The sequence below is a fragment of the Juglans regia genome, chromosome 5 (assembly GCF_001411555.2).
Source record: "Juglans regia cultivar Chandler chromosome 5, Walnut 2.0, whole genome shotgun sequence".
In the NCBI taxonomy this organism is placed as follows: Eukaryota; Viridiplantae; Streptophyta; class Magnoliopsida; order Fagales; family Juglandaceae; genus Juglans; species Juglans regia.
In genome coordinates, this window is record NC_049905.1 from 19,454,613 (window position 1) to 19,479,635 (window position 25,023).

General features: G+C 35.2%; 4 protein-coding genes and 1 long non-coding RNA gene across 5 annotated transcripts; 1 reads left to right on the forward strand and 4 right to left on the reverse strand.

Moving 5' to 3' along the window:
* Positions 1-730: 730 nt before the first annotated feature.
* On the forward strand, positions 731-4,094 carry LOC109018000 (hexokinase-3-like). Its single transcript, XM_019000188.2, has 7 exons — positions 731-984; positions 2,166-2,334; positions 2,430-2,588; positions 2,885-2,959; positions 3,467-3,622; positions 3,729-3,827; positions 3,903-4,094. Exons 1-7 carry the CDS (start codon positions 731-733, stop codon positions 3,984-3,986), a joined length of 996 nt encoding a protein of 331 aa, XP_018855733.1. The 3' UTR covers positions 3,987-4,094.
* A 1,463-nt stretch (positions 4,095-5,557) lies between these two features.
* LOC118348453 (putative disease resistance protein At3g14460) lies at positions 5,558-6,391 on the reverse strand. Its single transcript, XM_035690080.1, has one exon. It carries the CDS (start codon positions 6,389-6,391, stop codon positions 5,558-5,560), a length of 834 nt encoding a protein of 277 aa, XP_035545973.1.
* Positions 6,392-6,400: 9 nt separating this feature from the next.
* On the reverse strand, positions 6,401-8,856 carry LOC109017995 (putative disease resistance RPP13-like protein 1). The gene has a single exon (XM_035690081.1). The coding sequence runs from the start codon at positions 8,783-8,785 to the stop codon at positions 6,401-6,403; it is 2,385 nt and encodes a 794-aa protein (XP_035545974.1). The 5' UTR covers positions 8,786-8,856.
* Positions 8,857-17,596: 8,740 nt separating this feature from the next.
* On the reverse strand, positions 17,597-19,051 carry LOC118348524. The gene is made up of 2 exons (XR_004801594.1): positions 18,500-19,051; positions 17,597-17,853 (listed from the first exon to the last, which is right to left on the reverse strand). It is a non-coding gene; the product is annotated as an uncharacterized LOC118348524 (long non-coding RNA).
* A 110-nt stretch (positions 19,052-19,161) lies between these two features.
* Positions 19,162-22,295, reverse strand: LOC109017994 (putative disease resistance RPP13-like protein 1). The gene is made up of 2 exons (XM_035690082.1): positions 19,321-22,295; positions 19,162-19,210 (listed from the first exon to the last, which is right to left on the reverse strand). The coding sequence occupies exons 1-2, from the start codon at positions 22,293-22,295 to the stop codon at positions 19,162-19,164; spliced, it is 3,024 nt and encodes a 1,007-aa protein (XP_035545975.1).
* Between the last annotated feature and the right edge of the window lie 2,728 nt (positions 22,296-25,023).

The following is a 25,023-nucleotide window of genomic DNA, read 5'->3' on the forward strand; positions in this document are numbered from 1 at the left end:
AAAACCCATCCAGCAGGATCACATCCACTAAAACGTGGAAAATCCAAACGAAAGCTTCTCTGAATAACCCTATCTTCATGACCTCTAGGTTCATTTGTATTGACACTAGAAGACTCAACCAAAGATAGTAACATATCAGAAACTTGTTCTAACCTTGCTGACATTGCAGTAATAACTTGTTGATGGTTCTCCAACTGTCTATGAACCATTTCTTGCTACTTCTGGGATCCATCCTGCTGACCTTTCAGAGCTCCACGCGTGCCTTCTGCCATCACAGAATCAAGTACTACTGATACCAATTGTTATGAGTAAACTAGCGAATTTACCCAGAATGTAGAACAACCAGAATGTAAGAGTAACTGCAGAAGAATATCAAATCAGAGAACAAACAAGAACACAATTGAGAAAAACCCAAGAATCACTTCTTGATTCTTGGAAGAGGCATTCGAGGAACCTCCAACCTCCAGACAAATTCTTATTGATACTTCTCCACCCCAGTATTTACAATGCACTCAGTATTTATAATACTCGAGTGGCAAAATGCCCCGTATTGCAATGTAACAAACTCGCCGCCTTAACCCCATTTCAGTTAAAACTGTTATTCATCCTATACTTAAAAAAACTCACCGTTTCATTAAACATAAAACTCTCCGTTTAAACCCCTCATCTCTCTTGACTGATTCCCCTTTATTAACTAACTTCCTAACTAACTTCCAGCCATTACAGGTTAATGGTGTTGGGGTTGGAGGTGACGGTGGTGGTGGCGGCGTGCGCGGTTGCGTCGGTGGTGGTGGGGAGAAGAGTAAGGAGCAGGAGGAGAGTGTTGGGGGTGCTGGCGGAGCTCGAGGAAAGGTGCCCGACCCCGTTTGGGAAGCTTAAGCAGGTGGTGGATGCCATGGCCGTGGAGATGCATGCTGGCCTAGCCTCCGAGGGTGGCTCCAAGCTCAAAATGTTGCTCACCTTCGTCGATCGTCTCCCCAATGGGTAATCACATAATCTTATTTGGCTATCTTTTTTTATCGCTGTTGTTTGGTTGCGAGCTCATTTGGTTTAGGATTGAATGGTCTCTTTCTTAGTCTTTCTTGAATCTTTCTATCCTTTTTGACAAGATTTTTTTCTGGAATTTGATAATGGTTCTTTCATCGCTTTGGTTTAACTGTTGTTTTGATCTTTTTGTCATCTTTTTACACTTTTGTGTTTCCTTTTGGGCTTTTTATTTCTCTATGATTCCCTTTTACTTTTATTGTATCGAAGTCCGTCTCTATTTGATTCCCGTAACAGTTTTGTCACTATTTCTTTGTAATAATTTTGTTGTTTATCGATCGAGTAACTCCACTCCTGTGACATTATATATTCTTTGCTTTCTCTCCCAAGTTCACTTTAGCGGTGTTCTATTGTCACTTTCTCCTGTGTATTGAACTTTTGTCTTGGTTTCGTTGCGAATTTGTCATTTTTTGTTGTTTCATTTTATTTTTTCTGCTGCTCTTTTATTCAAAATTCTCTATCTTTCTGGATTTTTTTTTTTTTTTTTCCAAAGAAGTGCAGGTCTTTTTGCTATCTTTTTACTCTATTTCTGGTCTTCTTGATGTATTTGGTAGGTTCTTTTAGGAGATACTTCTTCATGGCTTTTAAGATTGGGATGTTTTGAAGTCATTCACCTTACCAATCTAGATATATACTCAATACAGTTGTATATGTCAGTTTGACATTCCAAAATTGTGATTAATTCGTCCACTTATATGGGAATGTTTTGTTTGGAAAAGCTAAGAATATGGTCTGTAAATGTGAGAGAAGTTTCATAGGAATACTGCATTAGATTCCAAAAGCCACTAACTGATCGTGCACTAGCCTTTCATTTGATCAAATTGCAATTTGGGGCTCTGTCTTGCCCTGAGTTCTCTGTTGTTTATAGGTGCCATTTTGCTTCATCTAAGACATAATTTTGGTTCAGGATTCAGTTACAATAAAAAAACTTTGGTTCAGGATTGATGTTTGAAGGAGTAATATAACATGATTTTATTGCTTTAATGTCCGCATTGGTTTTGTTTGTCATGATGCATGCAATGACCATATTGTTCCCATCGCTGATCGCTTTATGAGCGGGTGGTACTGTCAAGATCTTGTATTTAATACCATGGTAAAATTGACATTACCTTTTTCATCAGGAGTGAGAAAGGAACTTATTATGCACTAGATGTTGGGGATACTAATTTTAGGGTCTTGCGGGTTCAGCTAGGAGGTCAAAGGTCCTCAATCCTGGAACCGCATGTGGAACAAGCCGTTCCCCCACATCTGATGACCAGCACTAGTGAGGTCATTGACTTTGTAACTCAAATATTGTATCTATATTTAGAACTACTATGAAATATTATGATGTGTTGATGCTATGCTACTATGTGCTTTTATTTCCTGCAGAACCTCTTTGATTTAATATAAAGGAGTTTGTTGATAGAGGAGAAGATGGTTCCAAAACTCTAGTTAGCGGAAGAGGGGAACTCGGATTTACATTCTCTTTTCCAGTGAAGCAAAGATCTGTTTCATCGGGCATTCTGATTAAATGGACAAAAGGGTTTCACATTGAAGAAATGGTTAGTCAGGTTAATTTCATGTACTTTTCCCAGTGATCCATAATCATGGGAAACTTTGTGAAAGTTGATTGCCTAGATGCTTCTGTTGATGCAGGAATTGGAATCGTAGTAGTTTCAAGTCAAGCTAAATTTTGATTGCGAATATGCTAGGCTCTTCTTGCCAAATTAAGCTGTGGTCTTAACAGTTCTTTCAATATCAAATTTTAGCATAATCCTATATGAACATTATACTGCATTTCTCATAATTTGTTTTAGTGAGATATTGAAATATGTATATTTTTTTATCTGGTTGTCAGGTTCGAAGGGAGGTGACAGAATGCTTAGAACAAGCAATGAGCCGAAAAAGACTGAATATGCGGGTAGCAGTACTGGTGAGTACTCCCTGAGCGTCCTTGACTAATTTGGGTCGTATTGGTCTCTAACTGTGCATTGAGGACCAAATAGCGTTTAATTAATTGGTGGCATGATTGAAAAATTTTAAATTGTTGGATGTGATGACATGCTTGAGTAATAACTTGAACAAAAATGCAATAACATGTCTGTAATATTTTGCACAAAGGATATTGAGCATTAATGACCTCATTATGTTGCATTCTTTTTCTCCTTTTTAATAAGTTATGCTCGTTATGATATAGTCAATAGTGACTATATCATAAAAAGGTTTGTAGCCAATCAATAGTAATAGCTAATTGTGGTTGTAGCTATGGTTGTTATGACACCCTAAATGGTGACGTACTGACTGTTTTCAACTTCTGGAGACATGCATAAGATTGACATGAGTGCAGCCAGACATGTGATTGGCTTTTTTTTTTATTGACTACCACAGTTGTGCGACTGACTGGTTTTTTGAACATGATTTCATTCATCTTTCTAAGCAGGTCAATGATACTGTGGGAACATTAGCACTTGGACATTATCACGATGAAGACACTGTTGCTGCAGTGATATTTGGTACAGGTACAAATGCCTGCTACTGGGAGCGGACTGATGCTATCATCAAGTGTCAAGGGCTTCTCACAACTTCGGGAGGCATGGTATCCTTTCTTTTGTTTCTATGCAGACATCATCTGACTCTTCATCTGACAAGGTGATTTACTTTGTATATTCTTGTTCATGTTGAGTCATCTTTCTTCTGATCAGGTCATCAATATGGAATGGGGAAATTTCTGGTCATCTCCTTTGCCGAGAACTTCTTATGACACCGACTTAGATTCCCATAGCTCTAGTCCAAATGACCAGGTAAGGTTCGATTGCTTACCCTTTCTGTTGCTTACTGTTTTGGGATCAACTCAAACCTAATCTTTTTGGATGCAGGGTTTTGAGAAAATGATATCAGGAATGTATCTTGGTGAGGTTGTGAGGAGAGTGCTTCTAAGAATGTCATCATTCTGTATTTAGCCAGGCATTGGAGTAGCTCTCTTGCCGCCACATATTCATAGGACAGTGTGTGTGGATAGCGTACAGTTGCTATGAATATATGTTCAATTACATACAAATAGCCCCTGTAAATGTAGAGTTATTTATAGATTGATGTTCTTTATAAAATTTTCCTCTCCCAGTCTTGATTTTCAGGAAGGATAGGATGTCTTTTTGCCTTTTGAATTTTGCATCCTGAGTCTTTGATTATAAGACACGGGAAGTGGGTTTTATAATCTTCATTTGTTATGATAGAATTGTTCGAGAGATATTGTAGAATTCACTTCATATGTCTCTTATCACTTTAAACATTACAATTTAGAGCAGAACATGAGTTTCTAAATCAAGTGGATTCTTGGAGGAAATCCAAACTCCCTAAAACTTATTTATATGCAAAATGCAATTTGAACAAGCAAACGACTTAAATCCAAACAGATTATGGAAAAAAAAAAATAGTTTTAAGCCAAACATCGCTGTATCCTGAAAGTTATATAGCATTTCAAAACATTGCTTCACATAATGTTCCAGTTCCACTTGATATCTTCTAATATCTCAGCTTCTCATCTCAACTCTTCTCAGCTTCCAACATGTTAAAATTTCACAAGGCAAAAATTTCATTGCAGATGAACAACCATTTTCCCCACATTGATCATGTCACGTGTCTGCAAATTAAGTGCAAAAAAGTGTCACGACCAACGACAATGAAAAACAAAAACAAAAAGTGATCACTCGCTTTTACAATTATCAAAAATGTTTTTTCTATTCAAAATTAAATAAAAGATTTGATACTCACTAATAGCAATTTTTCCCCGGGGAGGGTCAAATTTTCTAACGTGTGACACATTGAAATTAAAAAAAAAAACTATATATAAAATCACATCTCGATAATTTTCCATATACACGTAGAAATAAAATTCTAAAAATACAATGTCTTAATATATGTTTCATATTTTAGACGATAATGTTTTATGAAATATTTAGAATTTGTTTGCTTCAAAGAAACTATCAAGTGATCTTTTAAAATGTCACTATGTATGTTATTTTATTGTTTCATATAAACTCTAGATGTTTTCGTGTCACATTAAGCATATAATACTATAATAGAGATCTTAAATTATTTTTCTTGTATTCTTAATATTGTATAACAAAAAACTTTGGGATCTATATTTATAAGTTTATTATTTCTCTTAATTTAGTTTTGATTTAATTTTGGTGAGACCACACTCTTAAATTGGAGAGATATTTCTAAATATATTGAAATTTTATAAAATTTTGCAAAGCATATGGCCGAGATTATAAATTTTTTTGGGTGGTCATTTTCTATATTTATAAAATATATTATGATTAAAAATTAGTGTATATTTATTTTTCAAAAAATTTCACAAAATTTTTTGATCACATCTATCAAAGAGTAAATACCTAACGTACCCATGTTTTGATCATAGACTTTTGGTTGGCTCACTCAATCAATTCGAAGTAAACATACGAGATCAAAATGGTATAACATCTATCAAAGAGTAAATACCTGACGTACCCATAGACTTTTGGTTGGCTCACTCAATCAATTCCCAGTCAACTATTTTTTTGGGGATGTGAGCAAGCTTGCGCCGCCATTCTTTTCCTTCTCTTCTTTCCCACCACCTTCTCTTCGTTAATAAAGGACAATTAATGATACATAGATGAGAAAGGGAAGTGAGGTGTTGAAGCCCCTCTTCTAACATGCAGTACTCCAGCTTCGGACATTTCCGGATTCCCAAATATTCAAGTGAGGTGAGGCGTTGAAGCCCCTCTTCTGAGATGCACTCCAGCTTTGGACAGTCTGCGATTAACAACCCTAAAAGTGAGGTGAGGTTCTCAAACCCATTCTTGTCGAACGACGTCAAATTTGGGAATTCAATAATCCCAAGAGCGGTCAGATTTGTGGGAAGCAACCCCTTCTCCTGAAAAGACACCACATCTAATTTCGATCCACCGGAAATTATCAATTCTCTAAGAGAGACAAGATTTTGCAAACTCCACCCCATCCGACTCTCAACGAGTTTCTCACAATTCAAAATATGAAGTTCATTCAGACTGGAAGGCAAGCCTCCTTCTGGAAACGTCTCAATATTTGTACACTCTCGTATAGAAAATTCAGTAAGAGATGGAAGGAGCATGTGCATCTTGTCAGGTAGCGATCTCAAACTCTCACAATCCCCGATATCTAACTTTCCAAGGTTGGTGGCGTGCAATCCTCCTATCGGAAATGACACAAAATTAGAACACTCTCCGATAGTTAGAGACGACAAGGCCACTAAATCATGTTGATCTTGTTCTACAACTGTAAGAGATTCTAGATCCCTACACCTTCGGATTGTCAGATCCTTAACATTTGGGAATAAATCCATTGGAATGGACTAGAGAGAATCACAATCGAACAATTCCAAAACTTCAAGGCATGAATAGTCCAAGTTTATTGGGAGCCCTAACTTCTTGCAATTGTTTATTCCAAGAGTTTTTAATGGAGAGGGTAGACCACCCATTGGAAGAGACATATGTGAGAAAAAGTCACCCATATCCACTACATCAAATCCTCCAATTCTGAGCTCCTTCGTAACATGAATTGACAGTTCCCTTAATATATCCTCCCTACAATTTATCAGCTTCAACTGACATATAGCCGGAGCCCTTGGGAGTGAAGTCAGCATCTTCGGACAATCTATAATCTCAAGGATACCCAAAGAAGGAAGGTGAATGGGCAAATCTCCCGTTAGCTTTGCGCATTTCCGAATATAAAGCTCATCGAGACGATGGAAAGCTCCTCCTTCATTTTCAGCACCAAACGAAGACCATTTCTCCCAATTCAACATCTGCTCAAATTTTAAAAATTTCAATGCCCCAAACGACTTAATAGAAGAATAACAAGTACTTCCGTAAAACTCTTCACCCACTGCTACAATTCTATCAAAACCAACAATAGAGAGGTTTTGCAAAGAGTGTAGTTGCCCAAGTGCTGGTAAGCTGCAACAATATTTACAGTTTTTCAAATGAATAGACGTTACATAAGGGAAGGAATGATCCCCTACCAAATTTGGAAAACTTCCACCCATGTAGTCATTTATAGTGAGACTTTTCAGGTTTCTATGTGGTTGCAGACCGTTGAGTACATCTCTTTGACTTTCTGAAATCTCAGTATTTGAACCTGCTTTCCAGTTTAATGCCAACTCTTTAAGGTCCATTTTATTCCTCAAGCATGCACCTTCTGCATCTTTGAAAGATTCAACATTTTCAAGATCCAAGATAGAAAGTGCTCCTCGAAGATTTGCAAGCTTTCCCAATTCTCTAATGCTACACCCAGTGCGTTTGTTAACGACAAACTTGGTTAATGTCTGGAGACATTTTAGTTTGTCCATACGCATCGGCATCTCCATTATGAGGGGAGTTTCAGTCAAATCAAGATGGCGTAAATTAACAAGTTGTTGCATGTCTCTTGGCAATGTTTCGAGATCTCTACAGCGAGATAACTTCAACGTTTGCAAATTGTACAACTTACATAACGAATCAGGCAACCTTCTAATTGCCGTACGAGAAATGTCCAAATAACGTAACTGTGTAATTTTTCCAATTGATACAGGCAACTCAAATATATTCAAGTAGTTAGATAGGTTGAGCACCCGTAAACAACTTAACATTGGCAATAAATCATGCAACAATTTTTTAGTTGCGTAGCGACAAGGTGTTGAAGATTCTAATGCCAAAAATGTACGCAATTGCGTAGCTTCTTGAAGAGCCTCGAACTTCTTAAAGTTCTCCTCAAAAGCTCTAGCATATGACACGTGACGAATCTTTTTAACATTTTGATGAGAAGGGCTATCAACCTCCAACCTAAATGTAAATTCACCAGACACAAATTTTGCCAAGTCATTGATGAGATCATGCATCACAAAACATAGTTCATCTTCATTCGACTTCTGAAATAATGATCTTGATACAAGAGTGTCAAAGTAATAATTACCAACTGCTTCCATTGTTTTGTTTTCAATTTCGTGGAGAAAACCTTCTGCCATCCATAATAAAACTAATTCATCTTTCTTGAAGGGATGGTCTTTTGGAAATATTGAACAGTAGGCAAAACACCGTTTTATATATGAGGGAAGGTGTTTATAGCTTAATCTTAGAGCAGGAAGAATTTCATTTGACAAACTCCATATCTCACTATTCAAAACCTCATCCCAGTCACTAACATCAACTTTGGATCGCAAGAGGGCCCCAATTGTTTTTATTGCTAAAGGTAGACCTTTGCATTTTTCAACAATTTGTCGACCTAACTCTTCAAACTCTGAATGCATGTAGGAGTTAGCATCGTGCAGAAATGCATGTCTTGCAAATAGTTTCCAACAATCCTCGCCTTGTAACTCCTTTAGATGATGGATTTCAAAAGCACGCATGGCTGATGCAACACCAACATCGCCCGTTGTTACGATGATCCTACTTCCTTGTGCCCCAAATTTCAAGGGGTTGCTTAATATTTCACAGTCAGTGGAATTGCTATTCCAGACATCATCCAAGACCAATAGGAATTTCTTTCCCATCAATTTCTCCTTTAGTTTAAGTTGAAGCTGATTTAGATCTTGAATATCTCTGGTCGAAGAAGGCGCTACTGCTTCCAGAATTGTTTTCGTTATTTTAAACATATCAAATTCTTCTGAAACACAAACCCATGCTACAAGGTCAAAATGCTTTTGGACCTTTTGGTCATTGTATACAAGCTGAGCAAGGGTGGACTTGCCCAGTCCCCCCATGCCAACTATGGCAATCACACCTATCTTATTGTCACTAGCATCATCAGGAAGTAACTTATTAATTATTTCATCCTTATCATCATTTCTACCACAAATGTCTGAAACTTGTACCAAAGAAGTAGTGGGCAATCGTTTAGATGCTTTCGTTTTGACGGTACTAGCTTGTACTAGACCCAGGACATACTGTTGACCTGCTAGATCTTTTAATCTCCCATGTACCCCTTTTATCCTTTCTTCTATCTTCTTAAAAAAAAGAGAAGTGTGGATGGAGTTTCGTACCTTACTTGAAATATTGGTTCCAAATTTAGCATCTAATTTGGATTGTAAGGCTTTTGTGGCAATCTTATCCAAGACGTCCTCTGCATCATAGACAGCATCCTTCAGCTCATCAAGCCACTTTTTCACACTAGAATTTGTAACTTGTTTGTCCTCGGCATCTTCGAGAACCGCTCCCACAGACAGCAATACATTGTTCAACTCGGACAAGAGTTTTTTACTGGGTTTTCGTCCCCTTAGGAAATCAACAAACTCGCGGGATGCCATCCTATCAAATAATACTTGAAGGAAGGCAGAGAGAAGTGCTCCTCCTACTAATTCGGCCATGTTTTGTTCTTTGAAAGGGGAAAATGCAAATGAAGAAAGGTGAGATTGCAAAGAGCCAGCAGAGAGTAAAATGTGGTTGCAAGCAATATTTGGCAATGAGTACTATATGTGGAGGAAACAGCCTACTGCATTGATCCAACACCACCTGATTGCACCAGGTCAAGTCAATGACCCCAGCAGTTATTTAAGAGCCATTATTGGACCCTCATCTCTACACAAACAAAGCAAGGGCTAATTTGGCTTTTTATCGAAACTTGAATGATTGGATTAGTCATCTCATTTTCTAAAATTATAAAATAATAATATTTTTTTAATCTACTTAGTTAATGCAATATTTATTTTTTAAATACATTTTATTTTTATTTTCATAATTTCCAACCATCTATATATTAAAATACATAAAATCCATCTATCAACCTAAATTAACTTCATTTTTAAATACAAAATATTAAAATATACACATAATAAATTCACAAAAGAATGAGAAATAATATAAAATTCCTTAAACTTAATTACTGTAACTTAACACATTTATTGAATTACTGTAGCTCATAATCAAATTTATATACCAATGTTTAATCCAAGGAGGAAGTTTTAAGGGACATTTTAGCTAAAATTACGTCACAATCCTTAGCTCCAAATTCTGAGTCTCCGAAGAAAATATCCCAACACTAATATCAATGATATTTCTATAAATAAAAAAATAGAATTTAAAATGAAAAAAAGACTGGAAATTCAAGTTGGGAATGGTCGACCTTTTCAGCGGGCCAAGGTAAGCATGTGGTGGGCGGAATACAAGAATTAATGCATTGACGTCGCCTCTCAACCGTTTATTTATTTATTTTGATAATTTAATACAAGAATTAATACACCACTAGGTGCCTCGACAGCTTCCATAAAATATCGTTCAACCTCATATGTACACTGCATAATATTCCTCGTTGCAATGAGTTGATGATACTGCTGGATAATAAGATGACCTGTAACCTCTCCGGATGGGTCAGTATCATCTAAGAAAGCTATCGACCCCGTCAGCCTCTAATGTGAGGAGCTACCAGCTGTGGATGAAGGTTGTTGTTGTAGTGACTATATAGGTCATCAATGTCACTTTTTAGCATTCTAATAAACTTTGCAGCCTTCACTACCCCGAGGATGGAATTTATCCAAAATTTTAGAACGGCCAACTTATATCGGGGGTTAAGGATCACAGCCACAAATAGTAATCTATTTATATTCTCAATATTCCCCCAATAATAATGAATAGTAATTCTTGTTTAACATTTTTATTCCATCAATGCCACCCTTGGTACCTAGGTGTTATTACGATTTTAGCCTTACTTTTTGTGTTTTACTTTTTCCATTTGCACTTTGTCAGTCACTCTTATTTGATTTGTCATTACGGTTTTAATCTTCTAGTTTTGTCAGCAACCCTTTCTAGATTTGATCCAACGGTGAAGGTTAAAACATTGAAAATAAACTAATTTAAAATAGATAATTAAAATAGAAATATCATATCATACATTGAAAATTAACTTTAATTTATAAAATACTAATCTTTCATCATTAAATAAATGATGAAATCTTGCCAAATATTTTTAAGAGAGTAAAACCATATAAATAATTAAAAATTTTAACATAATTTAAATCTCATAATAATTCGGCTATTTACTAATCAATCTTATGTACTCTTTTAATCTTGATGATTGTGAACTAACATCTAATTCAATTATTTAAGATTATGTGCTACATGTAAAGAGTCACACTTTATTTACAGTTTGGACACATTATTTTTAAAAATTTTTGTAAAGAATTTTTAAGAATTTTTAAAATGTGTATTTTTTTTAAAATATAGTAGGTAAATTTGAGATCTACATACAAATTATTTTCTTAACGAGGGACTCAATTTGTTTTCAAAATAAAAAATTGTGTGTTAAGATGTGCCACGCGGCATTGTATCGGTGCATGAGGCTTATGTGTCGATAGTGGAAGGTTGATGAAGGCTGTAACTAGCATATCTGAGGCACCATAGTCCATTTTATAGCGCGTATACTATTTGCACGTGCCGATGTTAGGGGGCGTGCATCACGTTGGTAGTTAGAAAGAGTAATATTGCTAGATATAGTACTTATGTGTTGTGAAAGTGCCGTACACTTTTTTTTAAAAAATAGTGAGATCTATTATTAAGAAATTATTTTTTTATGTGGGTCTCATGTTTACTTATTTTTTAAAAAAAGAATGCACGATGTTTATATATTCTATAATTGCAAATATCATTTCTCAGCCATAAAACGGTATATTTGATATTTTCAATCTAACAGCAAATTTCGGAAAGAAATTAGACATAAAAATAAACCAAATATATACTATAGGAGTAGTAGACGAGCAAGAGTTGATGACAATTTTTCTTTTCCTTTTTCTGATCCCTCATGAATAATTCTTGTTAAAAAAACACTAATCATGATAATATAGTGAATATTCAATTGTCCGAAAATAATTGACATTCTGAACTTTCATCACAATATCTTTAAAAAAAGAAAAATTTTATTCATTATCTTCACATCACACACTAAATATAATTTTTAAAATTTTTTTTATTATTCAAATGTGTGATATATAAATAATAAGTAGAATAATTCAATTAGTTTAAGAATAATAAAACTAAAAAAAAATTAACTTTACAAATTATACTACTGTTTACAAATTATCTTAATTCTATTTATAAGTTTCTCATCTTATCTATATAACGAGTTCTTAAAATTAACTTTACAATGAAGGAAGCACATAGCCACATGGTATTGTAGTAGCCACTAGGGCCTACCAAAAGTGAAATGCCCAAGGAACGCAGTGGTTCTAATTTCATGGACGATGCCTTTGGAAGAGAGAGATGAGAATTATCACGTTCCTAAATTGTGCAAGGCAACTTACTTTATTAACTAAACCATCCTTTTTACACCCAAATTGAGGGGACTACACAAAAGATACCGGCTACGTTTTTACACCCAAATTAATTTCACTCCAAAATCTTGATACCAATATGGTCTCGGTTCACAATAATAGAGATCTTGGTCTATGTGTCTCGGATCATAATTATAGAGATCTTGATATTCGGGTCTCAGATCTAATACTAGAGGATCCAAGTTGCATAGATGAGATGAGATGAGATGAAATGAGATAAAAGTTAAAAGTTGAATAAAATATTGTTAGAATATACTTTTTATTTTGAGATTTGGAAAAGTTGAATTGTTTATTATATTTTGTGCTAGAATTTAAAAAAATTGTAATGATTATATGAGATGAGACTGTTATCTTGGTAACTGAGGCCGGCCTTACTTATAAGTTCTATAGCGGAAAAGACCCTCCAAGTTTGAAACATTTATTTTGTCTGGACTCTATATATGTAACGTAAATAACATTTATTTTGTCTTGACTCTATGTTATCTTAGTTTTATCAATGCAGATCATTTGCTTAGAAGTTCCAGAGAGCTTTCGGATTTTGACTTCTGCAAAGGCTGAAGTTGTTACCTGTTGTGTATCTCACCTTGATTTATATATTCTTTAAGATATCCTGAAATCCAAAGATGTGCTTTGATATGGGTTGTAAAAACACAGATTCACATTAGCTAAAATAATATATAGGAAAGAAAAAACTCCTAATGATCCACACTAAAAGGTGCATGCCACTGCCCGACAAGCAACCCAAACACCTTGCAAATCTTGATTCCGGACGGACAAAACATGAAAAAATATGACAAAGAAAATGACTATATGAATAGGACAATGAACAAGTAATTATACATCCGAAACACTCCAACAGAAATTTTTTCAAATGTTTTTCTAGACATTTGCTTAAGTCGATCACAACATCTTCGTCAATCAATTTGTAGGGGAACGTGTGCAATCTTGCGCCATTCTTTTCCTTTTCCCCTTTGCAACCAATTGTTCAGCAATGGGCAATTTCTGATCTTAGAATAGAAATTGAGGGGGGCAGCCCCTCTTCTGACATGTTCTTCAGCTTAGGGCAGTCATAGATCTCTAAGAAATCAAGAGAGGTGAGGTATTGAAGTCCATTATTGTCCAACGATTTCAATTTTGGATTTTGGCAAACTAATCCATTGATCCTTTCTTGAGTTCCATTGTTGGTGATTTCAACTGTTAATTTACTTCTCCTGCTCATATTGATCATGTCTCGTGTCTTGGGCATTTCAAGTGCAGTTGCCCTCTGTTATTGACGATATCGAACATGAAATCTAAGTTCGAACATCATCTCTTAGTAAATCATTCGATTGTATCATAATCCGATTGAACATTCAACGTAATGCATCCCAACATAGTTGTCTGTTCGAACACTAAATTTAACGTTTGAACATTTTTTTATGTTAACACCTTTGAACGAATTTATTTCGATCGACCATTCATAAGTATGTGTACGAACATACTTCACGGTCGAACATAATGATTTTACTGTTCGACTGGAAATATGGGATGAAATTTAATTGTCCCAGAAAAAACTTTCATTCGAACGCTATGGAATGGTTTTGCTCAATTTTGTCTCAAAAAATATTTTTAGGACGAAATTTAAATTTTCTTCTTAAAAGATCTCTTGAGACATTGATATTGGGACGACCTTAAGACGTTTTTTTTTTTCATCCTAATATATGTTTTGGGAAGAAGTCACGGTTTTCCATCCTAGAAACCTCTTTTGTTGTAGTGTACAAGTAAGAGAAAAGAAAAAATAAGGCCAAACAGAGTGGGGCCGTGGGAGTTGTAAATGAAATTCATACTTGTATAAAAATATTAGTTCTTCTACCGTGAGGCGAATTTGATATCCAAATTATGTCCTTAATTATATATATGCCTAGAGGTTGGCACTACATGATGGAAAAGAACCATGAACAGATAGTAATTAACGATAACCACCAGTCAATTCAAGCAAGATTTACTTGTGTGGTTATGTAAATGAGATGAAATGAGATGAAAGTTGAATAAAATATTATTAGTAATGTTACATATAGTCGTTAGTGTGCAAGTGCCGTAGAGTAGTCGCTTTGAAAAAGAATGAGATCCATTATTAAAAAATTAATTTTGCTTTCATGCGGATCCCGTATTTATTCATTTTTTTCAAAGTGATTACGCGACATTTGCACACTCACGACTGCAACTATCATTTTTCAAATATTATTAAAATATAATTTTTTAATATTATTTAAGTATTTTAATATTATTAGATGAAATGAGAAGAGATGAGTTGAGATAAAAAGAGGGCATTAAGAGTTTCAGCTAGCATGTGATCTTGAATATGGAAATTTAGAGATCTAATTAATTCTAATATTTCCCCACACACACACGAACGCACTAAGCCCTAAGGTACATGCATCTATGTTTAGCCAATTTACTTGTTAATATTCCGCTTCCTCAAATATATAAAAAGACTACAAAAAATCTGGGATGATAGGAAATAAAAATATGGGTAATTGTCATATTGAGCTTCCTCCAATATACAAAAAGAATTAAAAAGCTTGTGCTTCTTTTGTTTTTTTGTCGGTTTCAATATTGTTAGATTAAATGAGATAAGAAGAAATGAGTTGAGATGATTTAAACTTCGGTAGAAACAGAGCATTTAGAGTTTCATATCGTGCTAGTTAGATTGTGCTTCTTTCGTCTGTACATGTAAAATTATAAAATAATATTATTATTTTAATCTACTTAGTAATGCAATATTTATTTTTTAAATACAATTTATTTTTATTTTCATAATTTCCAACCATCTATATATTAAAATACATAAAATCTATCTATCAACCTAAATTAACTTCATTTTGAAATACAAAATATTAAAATATACACATTATATATTCACAAAGGAATGAGAAATAATGTAAAATTCCTTTAACTTAATTATTGTAACTTAACAAATTTATATACCGATGCTTAATCTAACGAATTATTGTAAATTTTAATTAGCTAAATTTACGTCACAATCCTTAGCTCCAAATTCTGAGTCTCCGAAGAAAATATCCCAACACACTAATATCAATGATATTTCTCTAAATAATAAAAAAGATAGTAAAATGAAAAAAACACTGGAAATTCAAGTTGGGAATGGTCGTCCTTTTCAGTGGGCCAAGGTCGCATGTGGTGGACGGAATACAAGCATTAATGCATTGACGTCCCCTCTCAACCGTTTATTTATTTATTTAGATAATTTAACTATAATCAGGCTTGAGAGCGATAGGCCAACAAATCCTTGTTGAGCATCATCACCTAGCTAATGCCAATGAGTCAAGGATTCCTTTTGGCAAAATGTATTCAATGTCTAGATCTGTCAATACTCCAAACTTTTATTTCAATTTCCTATTGCAATTTCATCTGTCCATTCCTTTTAAATGAGCTTTATAGCAAAGGAGGAAGCACATAGCCACTTGGTATAAGGAGTTGTGCTTCCAAAATTGTCATTTGAGAGATGATATTTGAAGTATTAAATGAGCTTCCTCCAATATACAAAAAGAATTAAAAAGCTTGTGCTTCTTTTGTTTTTTTGTCGGCTTCAATATTGTTAGATTAAATGAGATGAGAAGAGATGAGTTGAGATGGTTTAAACTTCGGTAGAAACAGAGCATTTAGAGTTTCATATTGTTCTAGTTCGGTGGAAATATTTGTTATTCTGGTCTTGTAAAAAAAAAAAAAAAAAAGAACCTAGCCAAGGGTGATGATTAGCTAGAAAAAAGAAAGAAAAATGCAGAGCCATGGGTAGTAATGATATGATTCTTTTCAATTCCCTTACAACTGACCGATTGTTCTTCAAGTTTGCATTCCAAAATATCAATCATCCTTTCATCACTTGCATTTCGTAGTAGTTGTCAGCAGCTTTAGATCGTAATGATAATTTTCTGTACTTAGCGTGACATCTTTCTGAGAACAGTTGCCTTCTATTTTGTTTTAGCATGTTAAGATTGTGAGGCGGGTAATTACACATGAAGATAGAGCATGTGGGCAATTGCGTTACAATTTTGTCATAAATTTTGGCAAATTTTGTCACCACAAATGTGTTGCAATTTCGACCCAAATGATGGAGTAGATGGTAGAAAAAAATCACATTTGGGGCTAAGTATTGGTGCCACAATTTAAACATATTGCCATAAATGAAGTATTATAATCTATGCGCCCTTTTTAGTGTCGCATATAGATTTGTTGCCGCAAATGATAAATATCTGCAGCGACATCGGTCTTCACAAACGGGTTATATTTTTGCCGCAAAAAAGACCGAGTAGATGGTAAATAATCATATTTGCGGCTAAGTAGTGGTGCCGTAAATGTAAAAATATTGCCGTAGAAACTATTATTGCCGGCGCCGTTTTGTAGTTGCAAATTATTTGGTTTTGATGGCGCTTATAATCTTTTAGCAAATGCCAATGAATCGCAGTAAAAGAAATTCATATACGCTGAATTTGTTAACGTCACAAATACATTCTTCTTGGGAAAAAAATTGTAATTGAGCTCCTACATATGTATGAATTTCTCCTTTTATTCATTCCATTTAATTTGCAACCAATCAAATAAATGAATAAGAAACCAGCGTTTATTATAAACACTATGGGTATTATAAAGTTCCAATATTGTCAAAATATGATTTTTTTAACATACTTTATGTTTTAAAATTTTAAAAAGTTGAATTGTTTTTTGTGTTTTATTTAGAAGTTTGAGAAAGTTATAATGATCAGATGAAAAAGTTAAAAATTTAAAATTGAAATGTATTTGCATTTGAGTAGGAAAGTATGAGAAATTTTAAAATGGAATGAGATGAAATTTATTCCCAAACGAATCCCAAGTGTAAGCTCAAATAACTTACTCACAACCAAGTGAAGTTGAGGTTTTGAGAAATTGAGGTCATATAATTTTAGAGAAATGCTTTAGCCACAAAGAGATTACATAAAAGTAATTCCGTAAACTGATGTAGATTCATGTGGTTTGTCAAATTATAAAATTATTTTTATTGTAAAGTAGATATGATAGATCACATGAAGCCATAACAGCTTTTGATATTTTTCCTTCCAGATGTTAAAAGAATCATTGGAGAAACCAAACAAAGCAGAAAAATATCCTCAAACTGTTACAATCAAGATTATAATGTTTCATTAGAAATCGGAAAAATGTTAAAAGCATTGGAGCTTAAACGAAAAGAACAATAAGAAAAAGAAAAAATTCCCTAAAAGCCAAACGGAAAGTTCTCTAGCATTCCAAAACAACATGGTCACACAAAGTTCAAGTTCCACTTAGTAAAACGACACAACTTCTATTCAACTCCAACTACTTTCACGTCCGGTCGTCTACTCAAACTCGTTCTCTGCTAATATCTCAGCTTCCGACGTGTTACAATTCGACAAGGCAAACCTTCAGTGCAGGTGAACAATCATTGTTCGTGATTTCAATGTCAATTTACTCCTGCCCACATTGACCATATCACGTGTCTACAAATTAAAGTGAAAAAAAAAGTGTCACATGGAGAATATTAAATATGATATATCAAAAATGTTTTTTCTATTCAAAATTAAATAAAAGATTTGATACTCACTAATAGCAATTTTTCCCCCCGGAGGGGTCAAATCTTCTAGTATGTAAGTTATAAATTGTTTCATGTAATCTTTTAGAATGTCACTATGTAAGTTATTTTATTGTTTCATGTAAACTCTAGATGTTTTCGTGTCACATTAAGCATATATAATACTATAATAGAGATCTTAAATGATTTTTCTTGTATTCTTAATATTGTATAACAAAAAACTTTGGGATCTATATTTATAAGTTTATTATTTCTCTTAACTTAGTTTTGATTTAATTTTGGTGAGAGCACACTCTTAAATTGGAGAGATATTTCTAAATATATTGGAATTTTATATAATTTTGCAAAGCATATGGCCGAGATTATAAATTTTTTTGGGTGGTCATTTTCTATATTTATAAAATATATTATGATTAAAAATTAGGGTATATTTATTTTTCAAACAATTTCACAAAATTAGGGTCTGGCATCGGTGGCAAACTACGTCTAAGCAAATTAAGCTAAACGAGATCAAAATGGTATTACATCTATCAAAGAGTAAATACCTAACGTACCCATGTTTTGATCATATGCAGACTTTTGGTTGGCTCAGTACTCAATCAATTCTCCGTCAAGTGTTATGTTGGGAATGTGAACAAACTTGCGTCGCCATTCTTTTCCTTTTCTTCTTTCCCACCACCTTCTCTTCGTTAATAAAGGACAAGACTCGATCTCTAGAGTAGAAAGGGAAGTGAGGTGTTGAAGCCCCTCTTCTAACAAGCAGTACTCCAGCTTTGGACAATCCCAGATTGTCAAATTTTCAAGTGAGGTGAGGCGTTGAAGTGCCATGCGCTCTAGCTTTTGGAAGTCACTGATATGCAAACTTTTAAGAGAGGTGAGGTTCTCAAGCCCATTCTTGTCGAACAACGTCAAATTTGAGAATTTATTAAGGACCAGACTGATCAGATTTGTGGGAAGCAACCCCTTCTCCGGAAAAGACACCACATCTAATTTCGATCTACCGGTAATTTCCAAATATCTAAGAGAGGCAAGATTTTGCAAACTCCACCCCATCCAACTCTCAACAAGTTTCTCACAACCACAAATAGCAAGTACATTCAGACTGGAAGGCAAGCCCCCTTCTGGAAACGTCTCAATATTTGTACACTCAATTATCAAAAATTTAGTAAGAGATGGAAGGAGCATGTGCATCTTCTCAGGTAGCGATCTCAAACCCTCACAATTTCCGATCTTTAAGAATCCAAGGTTGGTGGCGTGCAATCCTCCTCCCGGAAATGACACAAAATTATAACACTGTTCGATACTTAGAGACGACAAGGCCACTAAATCATGTTGATGTTGTTCTGCAACTGTAAGAGATTCTAGATCTTTACACCTTTGGATTTCCAGATCCTTAACATTTGGGAATAAATCCATTGGAATGGACCGGAGAGAATCGCAATCGAACAATCTCAAAACTTCAAGGCATGAATAGTCCAAGTTTATTGGGAGCCCTAACTTCTTGCAATTGTTTATTTCAAGAGTTTTTATTGTAGAGGTTAGACCACCCACTGGAAGAGACATATGCGAGAAAAAGTCACCCATATCCGCTGCATCAAATCCTTCAATTGTGAGCTCCTTCGTAACATGAATTGGCAGTTCCCTTAATATATCCTCCCTACAATTTCTCAGCTTCAATTCACATATAGCTGGAGCCCTTGGGAGTGAAGCCAGCATCTTCGGACAGTCTATAATCTCAAGGATACCCAAAGAAGGAAGATGAATGGGCAAATCTCCCGTTAGGTTTGAGCATCTCCGAATAGAAAGCTTCTCGAGACGATGGAAAGCTCCTCCTTCATTTTCATCACCAAACGAAGACCATTTCTCCCAATTCAACATCTGCTCAAATTTTAAAAATTTCAATGTCCCAAACGGCTTAATAGAAGAAGAACCAGTACTACCGTAAAACTCTTCACCCACTGCTACAATTCCATCAAAACCAATAATAGTGAGGTTTTGTAAAGAGAGTAGCTGCCCAAGTGCTGGTAAGCTGCAACAATATTTACAGTTTTCCAAATTAATAGACATTACATTAGAGAAGGAATGATCCCCTACCCAATTAGGAAAACTTCCACCCATGTAGTCCTTTATAGTGAGACTTTTCAGGTTTCTATGTGGTTGCAGACCGTTGAGTACATCTCTTTGACTTTCTGAAATCTCAGTATTTGAACCTGCTTTCCAGTTTAATGCCAACTCTTTAAGGTCCATTTTATTCCTCAAGCATGCACCTTCTGCATCTTTGAAAGATTCAACATTTTCAAGATCCAAGATAGAAAGTGTTCCTCGAAGATTTGCAAGCTTTCCCAATTCTCTAATGCTACATCCAGTGCGTTTGCTAACGACAAATTTGGTTAATGTCTGGAGAAATTTTAGTTTGCCCATATGCATCGGCATCTTCATTCTGCGGGGAGTATCAGTCAAATCAAGATGGTGTAAATTAACGAGTTTTTGCATGTCTCTTGGCAATGTTTCAATATCTCCACAACCAGATAACCTCAATGTTTGCAAATTGTACAACTTACATAAAGAATCAGGCAACCTTCTAATTGCCGTACTAGAAATGTCCAAATAACGTAACTGTGTAATTTTTCCAATTGATTCAGGCAACTCGCACATCTTGTTGTAGTTAGATAGGTTGAGCACCCGCAAACAACTTAACATTGGCAATGAATCACGCAACAACTTTTTATTTGTGGAGTAACAATATACTGGCGATTGTAATGCCAAAAATGTACGCAATTGCGTAGCTTCTTGAAAAGCCTCTAACTTCTTTAAGTTCTCCAAAAAACCCCTAGCATATGACACGTGACGAGTCTTGTTAACATTTAGATGAGAAGGGGTATCAACCCCCAACCTAAATGTAAATTCACCAGACACAAATTTTGCCAAGTCATTGATGAGATCATGCATCACAAAACATAGTTCACCTTTATTCGACTTCTGAAATAATGATCTTGATACAAGAGTGTCAAAGTAATCATTACCAACTGCTTCCATTGTTTTGTTTTCAATTTCGTGGAGAAAACCTTCTGCCATCCATAATAAAACTAATTCATCTTTCTTGATGGGATGGTCTTTTGGAAATATTGAACAGTAAGCAAAACACCGTTTTATAAATGAGGGAAGGTGTTTATAGCTTAATCTTAGAGCAGGAAGAATTTCATTTGACAAACTCCATATCTCACTATTCAAAACCTCATTCCAGTCACTAACATCAACTTTGGATCGCAAGAGGGCCCCAATTGTTTTTATTGCTAAAGGTAGACCTTTACATTTTTCAACAATTTGTCGACCTAACTCTTCAAACTCTGAATGCATGTAGGAGTTAGCATCATGCAGACATGCATGTCTTGCAAATAGTTTCCAACAATCCTCCTCTTGTAACTCCTTTAGATGATGGATTTCAAAAGCACGCATGGCTGATGCAACACCAACATCGCGCGTTGTTACGATGATCCTACTTCCTTGTGCCCCAGATTTAAAGGGGTTGCTTAATATCTCACATTCAGTGTAATTCCTATTCCAAACATCATCCAAGACGATTAGGAATTTCTTTCCCATCAATTTATCCTTTAGTTGAAGTTGAAGCCGATTTAGATCTTTAATATCACTGGTTGAAGAAGTTACTGCTTCCAGAATTGTTTTCGTTACATTAAACATATCAAAGTCTTCTGAAACACAAACCCATGCTACAGGCTGAAAATGCTTTTGGACCGTTTTGTCATTGTATACAAGCCGAGCAAGGGTGGTCTTGCCCATTCCCCCCATGCCTACTATGGCAATCACACCTATCTCATTGTCACTAGCATCATCATGAAGTAACTTATTAATTATTTCATCCTTATCATCATTTCTACCACCAATGTCTGAATCTTGTACCAAAGAAGTAGTGGGCAATCTTTCAGATGCTTTCTTTGTGATGGTACTAGCTTGTACTAGACCCAGGACATACTGTTGACCTACTAGATCTTTTAATCTCTCATGTACCCCTTTTATCCTTTCTTCTATCTTCTTAAAAAAAAGAGAAGTGTGGATGGAGTTTCGTACCTTACTTGAAATATTGGTTCCAAATTCAGCATCTAATTTGGATTGTAAGGCTTTTGTAGCAATCTTATCCAAGACGTCCTCTGCATCATAGACAGCATCCTTCAGCTCATCAAGCCACTTTTTCACACTAGAATTAGTAACTTGTTTGTCCTCGGCATCTTCGAGAACCGCTCCCACAGACAGCAATACATTGTTCAACTCGGACAAGAGTTTTTTACTGGGTTTTCTCCCCCTTAGAAAATCAACAAACTCCTGAGATGCCATCCTATCAAATAATACTTGAAGGAAGGCTGAGAGAAGTGTTCCTCCCACTAATTCGGCCATGTTTTCTTCTTTGAAAGGGGAAGAAATTAGCAGGTGAGATTGCAAAGAGTAGAGAGCAAAATCTGGTTTCAATTAGCTTTAGCAATGAGAATAGAGGAGACAGCCTACTGCAGTGATGGTATTATCAGTGCTGCAGATGGACTTTTAAATGTTGGAATCTTTTCTTTATATGTTTGCTTTATTTATTCTAACATGACACTCGAATAAAGATAGCTTCGGATGCCTTTAATTTGGCCTATTAAAGTGGCCAACTTCGGTGAAAGAAGATTGGCATCGAAATATTATAAATGATGAGTAATTAAAAAACACATTTAATACATGACTTTCATAATTTTCATAATTACAACAAACCGCTTATAACAAACATGTAAGTACTACTCCAGTTTGTTTAAAAAATATCTAACATGCATGCACCTTTCACTGGAAAAAAAAAAAAAAAGATTAATCAAGAAGAACATACCATATACATTATATAAATAAGTATACTTCATTATTATTTAAAATACCCAAAATAATTTACAAAATGAAATAAAATCATAAAAATATTCTACCCAAATTAATCAAGAAGAACATACTTCCCTTTAAATAAAATAAAATTATAAAAATATTGTTAATTTACAAATTAAATACCTTTTATTTATAATGTCGTTAAAGACATTGTCTCTCAATTATTTTTCAGTGATCAGAAAGGAATCAAAGCATTAGTACTCATTTCATTGACGTTGTCCTAGGAAAAGAGAGATCATGATGAGAATCAAGTTCACATGGTATAATAGGGCATACCGAAAAAGAAAATGCCAAGGAATTAAAGCTTGCTAATTTCATGGACGACGTTGCCTTTGGAAAAGAGATGTGAGAATCTAAGTTCACATGGTATAATAGGGCCTACCAAAACAGAAAGAAATGCCAAGGAAAGCAGAAGTACTAATTTCGTGGAGGATGTGCCTTTGGAAATTAAAGAGAGACGAGAATCAAGTTCCGATGTCCAATGTCTATATAGCATGATTTATGATCTGTCGATCAATATTCCTTTAGGCCTTGTTTGGTTTACAGAGCTTTTAAACTATTTCATCTTATCTCAATATCTAAACACAATTCAAATATAAATATTTTTTAAAATTTTTCATCTAATCATTACAACATTCACAAATTTTTAAATAAAAAACACAAAAACAAAATCAATTTTTTCAAATACTAAAGTAAAAATAATATCAAAAAATTATATTCTACCCTATTTTAATTTTATATTTTTTTATTCAACAACTTCACAAGAATCACAACAATTAATCTCAAAACAACTAATTCTAGGCAACCCAACATCATGGAAAAAAAGAAAACTTAAAATTAAATTTCCTTGATTTAATTTTAAGGCTTGGAATCGGACAACTTACCAGAGGCTGAAACTGAACGGAGGTTAGCCTGAGAAGTGAAGGAGAACGGAGTGTTGCACACTACGGAGGTGCAAAGAGGCAACGACAGCAGCAGAGAGGGAATGAGGCGGCGAGACGCGGAGATCTGAGGGACCGAGATGTTCAGAGAAAAAGGAGAAGAAGAAGGAAGAAGGAAGAAGGGAAGGGGGTCCTGCGTTTTGGACCCCCTGTGTGATGAAGCGACGCCGTTCCACATTAAGTGGAACAGCGTCGTTTAAATTTTTTTTTTTTAAATCCATATGTAAAACGACATCATTTTACATCTTGATTTTTTTAAAAATATCGGAGTCGGAATTCGGAGTTTGGAGCTCCTGACTACTTATTCGGAACTACTCCGATTTTGACTTTGATTTCCGACCATTCTAGCTCCGTCGAAATCGGAGCGGAAGTTAGACAGAGTCGAAATTTTTGGAAGTTTGCACAGCCCTAATTTATGTGTCCAATCTTTTAAAATTAGCTTTATACATAGCGAAGGAAGTGTAATGCTAATTATGCATTAGACTCTTGTGAAAAACGTCGGCCCTAGCATTTTTTAGAGAGAGAACCTCCAACCTCTCTCTAACATCCAAACCGAAACCAGCTAGGGGGTAGGAGCTCCAACTCCACCCCCTCCCTCCTTCCAGTCCAGTGTTTCGTCTCCTCCCTTGGTTGTGTTTTCTATTTTGTTGGTTTTTTCAGGTCAAATAAAGGAGCAACACCGACCTGTGATTTTCCAGTGGCCAACGTTCTACACGCACTCTACCATGGGTTTTTCAATCGCCGGTCTTCCTGTCTACCGAATACAACGCTGGCCTTTGGAAAAGATCAGATATGAGAAAATCAAGTTTACATGGTATAATAGGGCCTACCAAAAAAGAAAATGCATGATTTATGTGTCCAATCCTTTAAAATTAGCTTTATACATAGTGAAGGAAGCGTAATGCTAATTATGCATTAGACTCCTGTCAAAAACACCGGCCCTAGCATTTTTTCGAAAGAGAACCTCCAACCTCTCTCTAACATCCAAACCGAAACCAGCCAGGGGGTGGGAGCTCCGGCTCCTCACCCCTCCCTCCTTCCAGTCCTGTGTTTCGTCTCCTCCCTTGGTTGTATTTTCTGTTTTGTTGGTTTTTTCAGGTCAAATAACAGAGCAACACCGACCTGTGAATTTTCAGTGGCCAACGTCCTACACGCACTCCACCATGGGTTTTTTAAAGTCGCCAGTCTTCCAGACTACTGAATACCACGCCAAAAGAAGC

What these genes read in the sequence shown, in the direction of transcription:
- LOC109017995 (XM_035690081.1), bottom strand. Translation starts at nt 8,785, where the DNA reads ATGGGGGGACTGGGCAAGTCCACCCTTGCTCAGCTTGTATACAATGAC.
- LOC109017994 (XM_035690082.1), bottom strand. Translation starts at nt 22,295, where the DNA reads ATGGCATCTCAGGAGTTTGTTGATTTTCTAAGGGGGAGAAAACCCAGT. An exon ending in AAGGATCTGGAAATCCAAAG is followed by an intron (nt 19,211 to 19,320) that starts GTGTAAAGATCT and finishes CATTTCCGGGAG; the next exon opens with GAGGATTGCACGCCACCAAC.
- LOC118348453 (XM_035690080.1), bottom strand. Translation starts at nt 6,391, where the DNA reads ATGGATTTATTCCCAAATGTTAAGGATCTGACAATCCGAAGGTGTAGG.
- LOC109018000 (XM_019000188.2), top strand. Translation starts at nt 731, where the DNA reads ATGGTGTTGGGGTTGGAGGTGACGGTGGTGGTGGCGGCGTGCGCGGTT. An exon ending in TCATTGACTTTGTAACTCAA is followed by an intron (nt 2,335 to 2,429) that starts ATATTGTATCTA and finishes CCTCTTTGATTT; the next exon opens with AATATAAAGGAGTTTGTTGA. An exon ending in ATATGCGGGTAGCAGTACTG is followed by an intron (nt 2,960 to 3,466) that starts GTGAGTACTCCC and finishes CTTTCTAAGCAG; the next exon opens with GTCAATGATACTGTGGGAAC.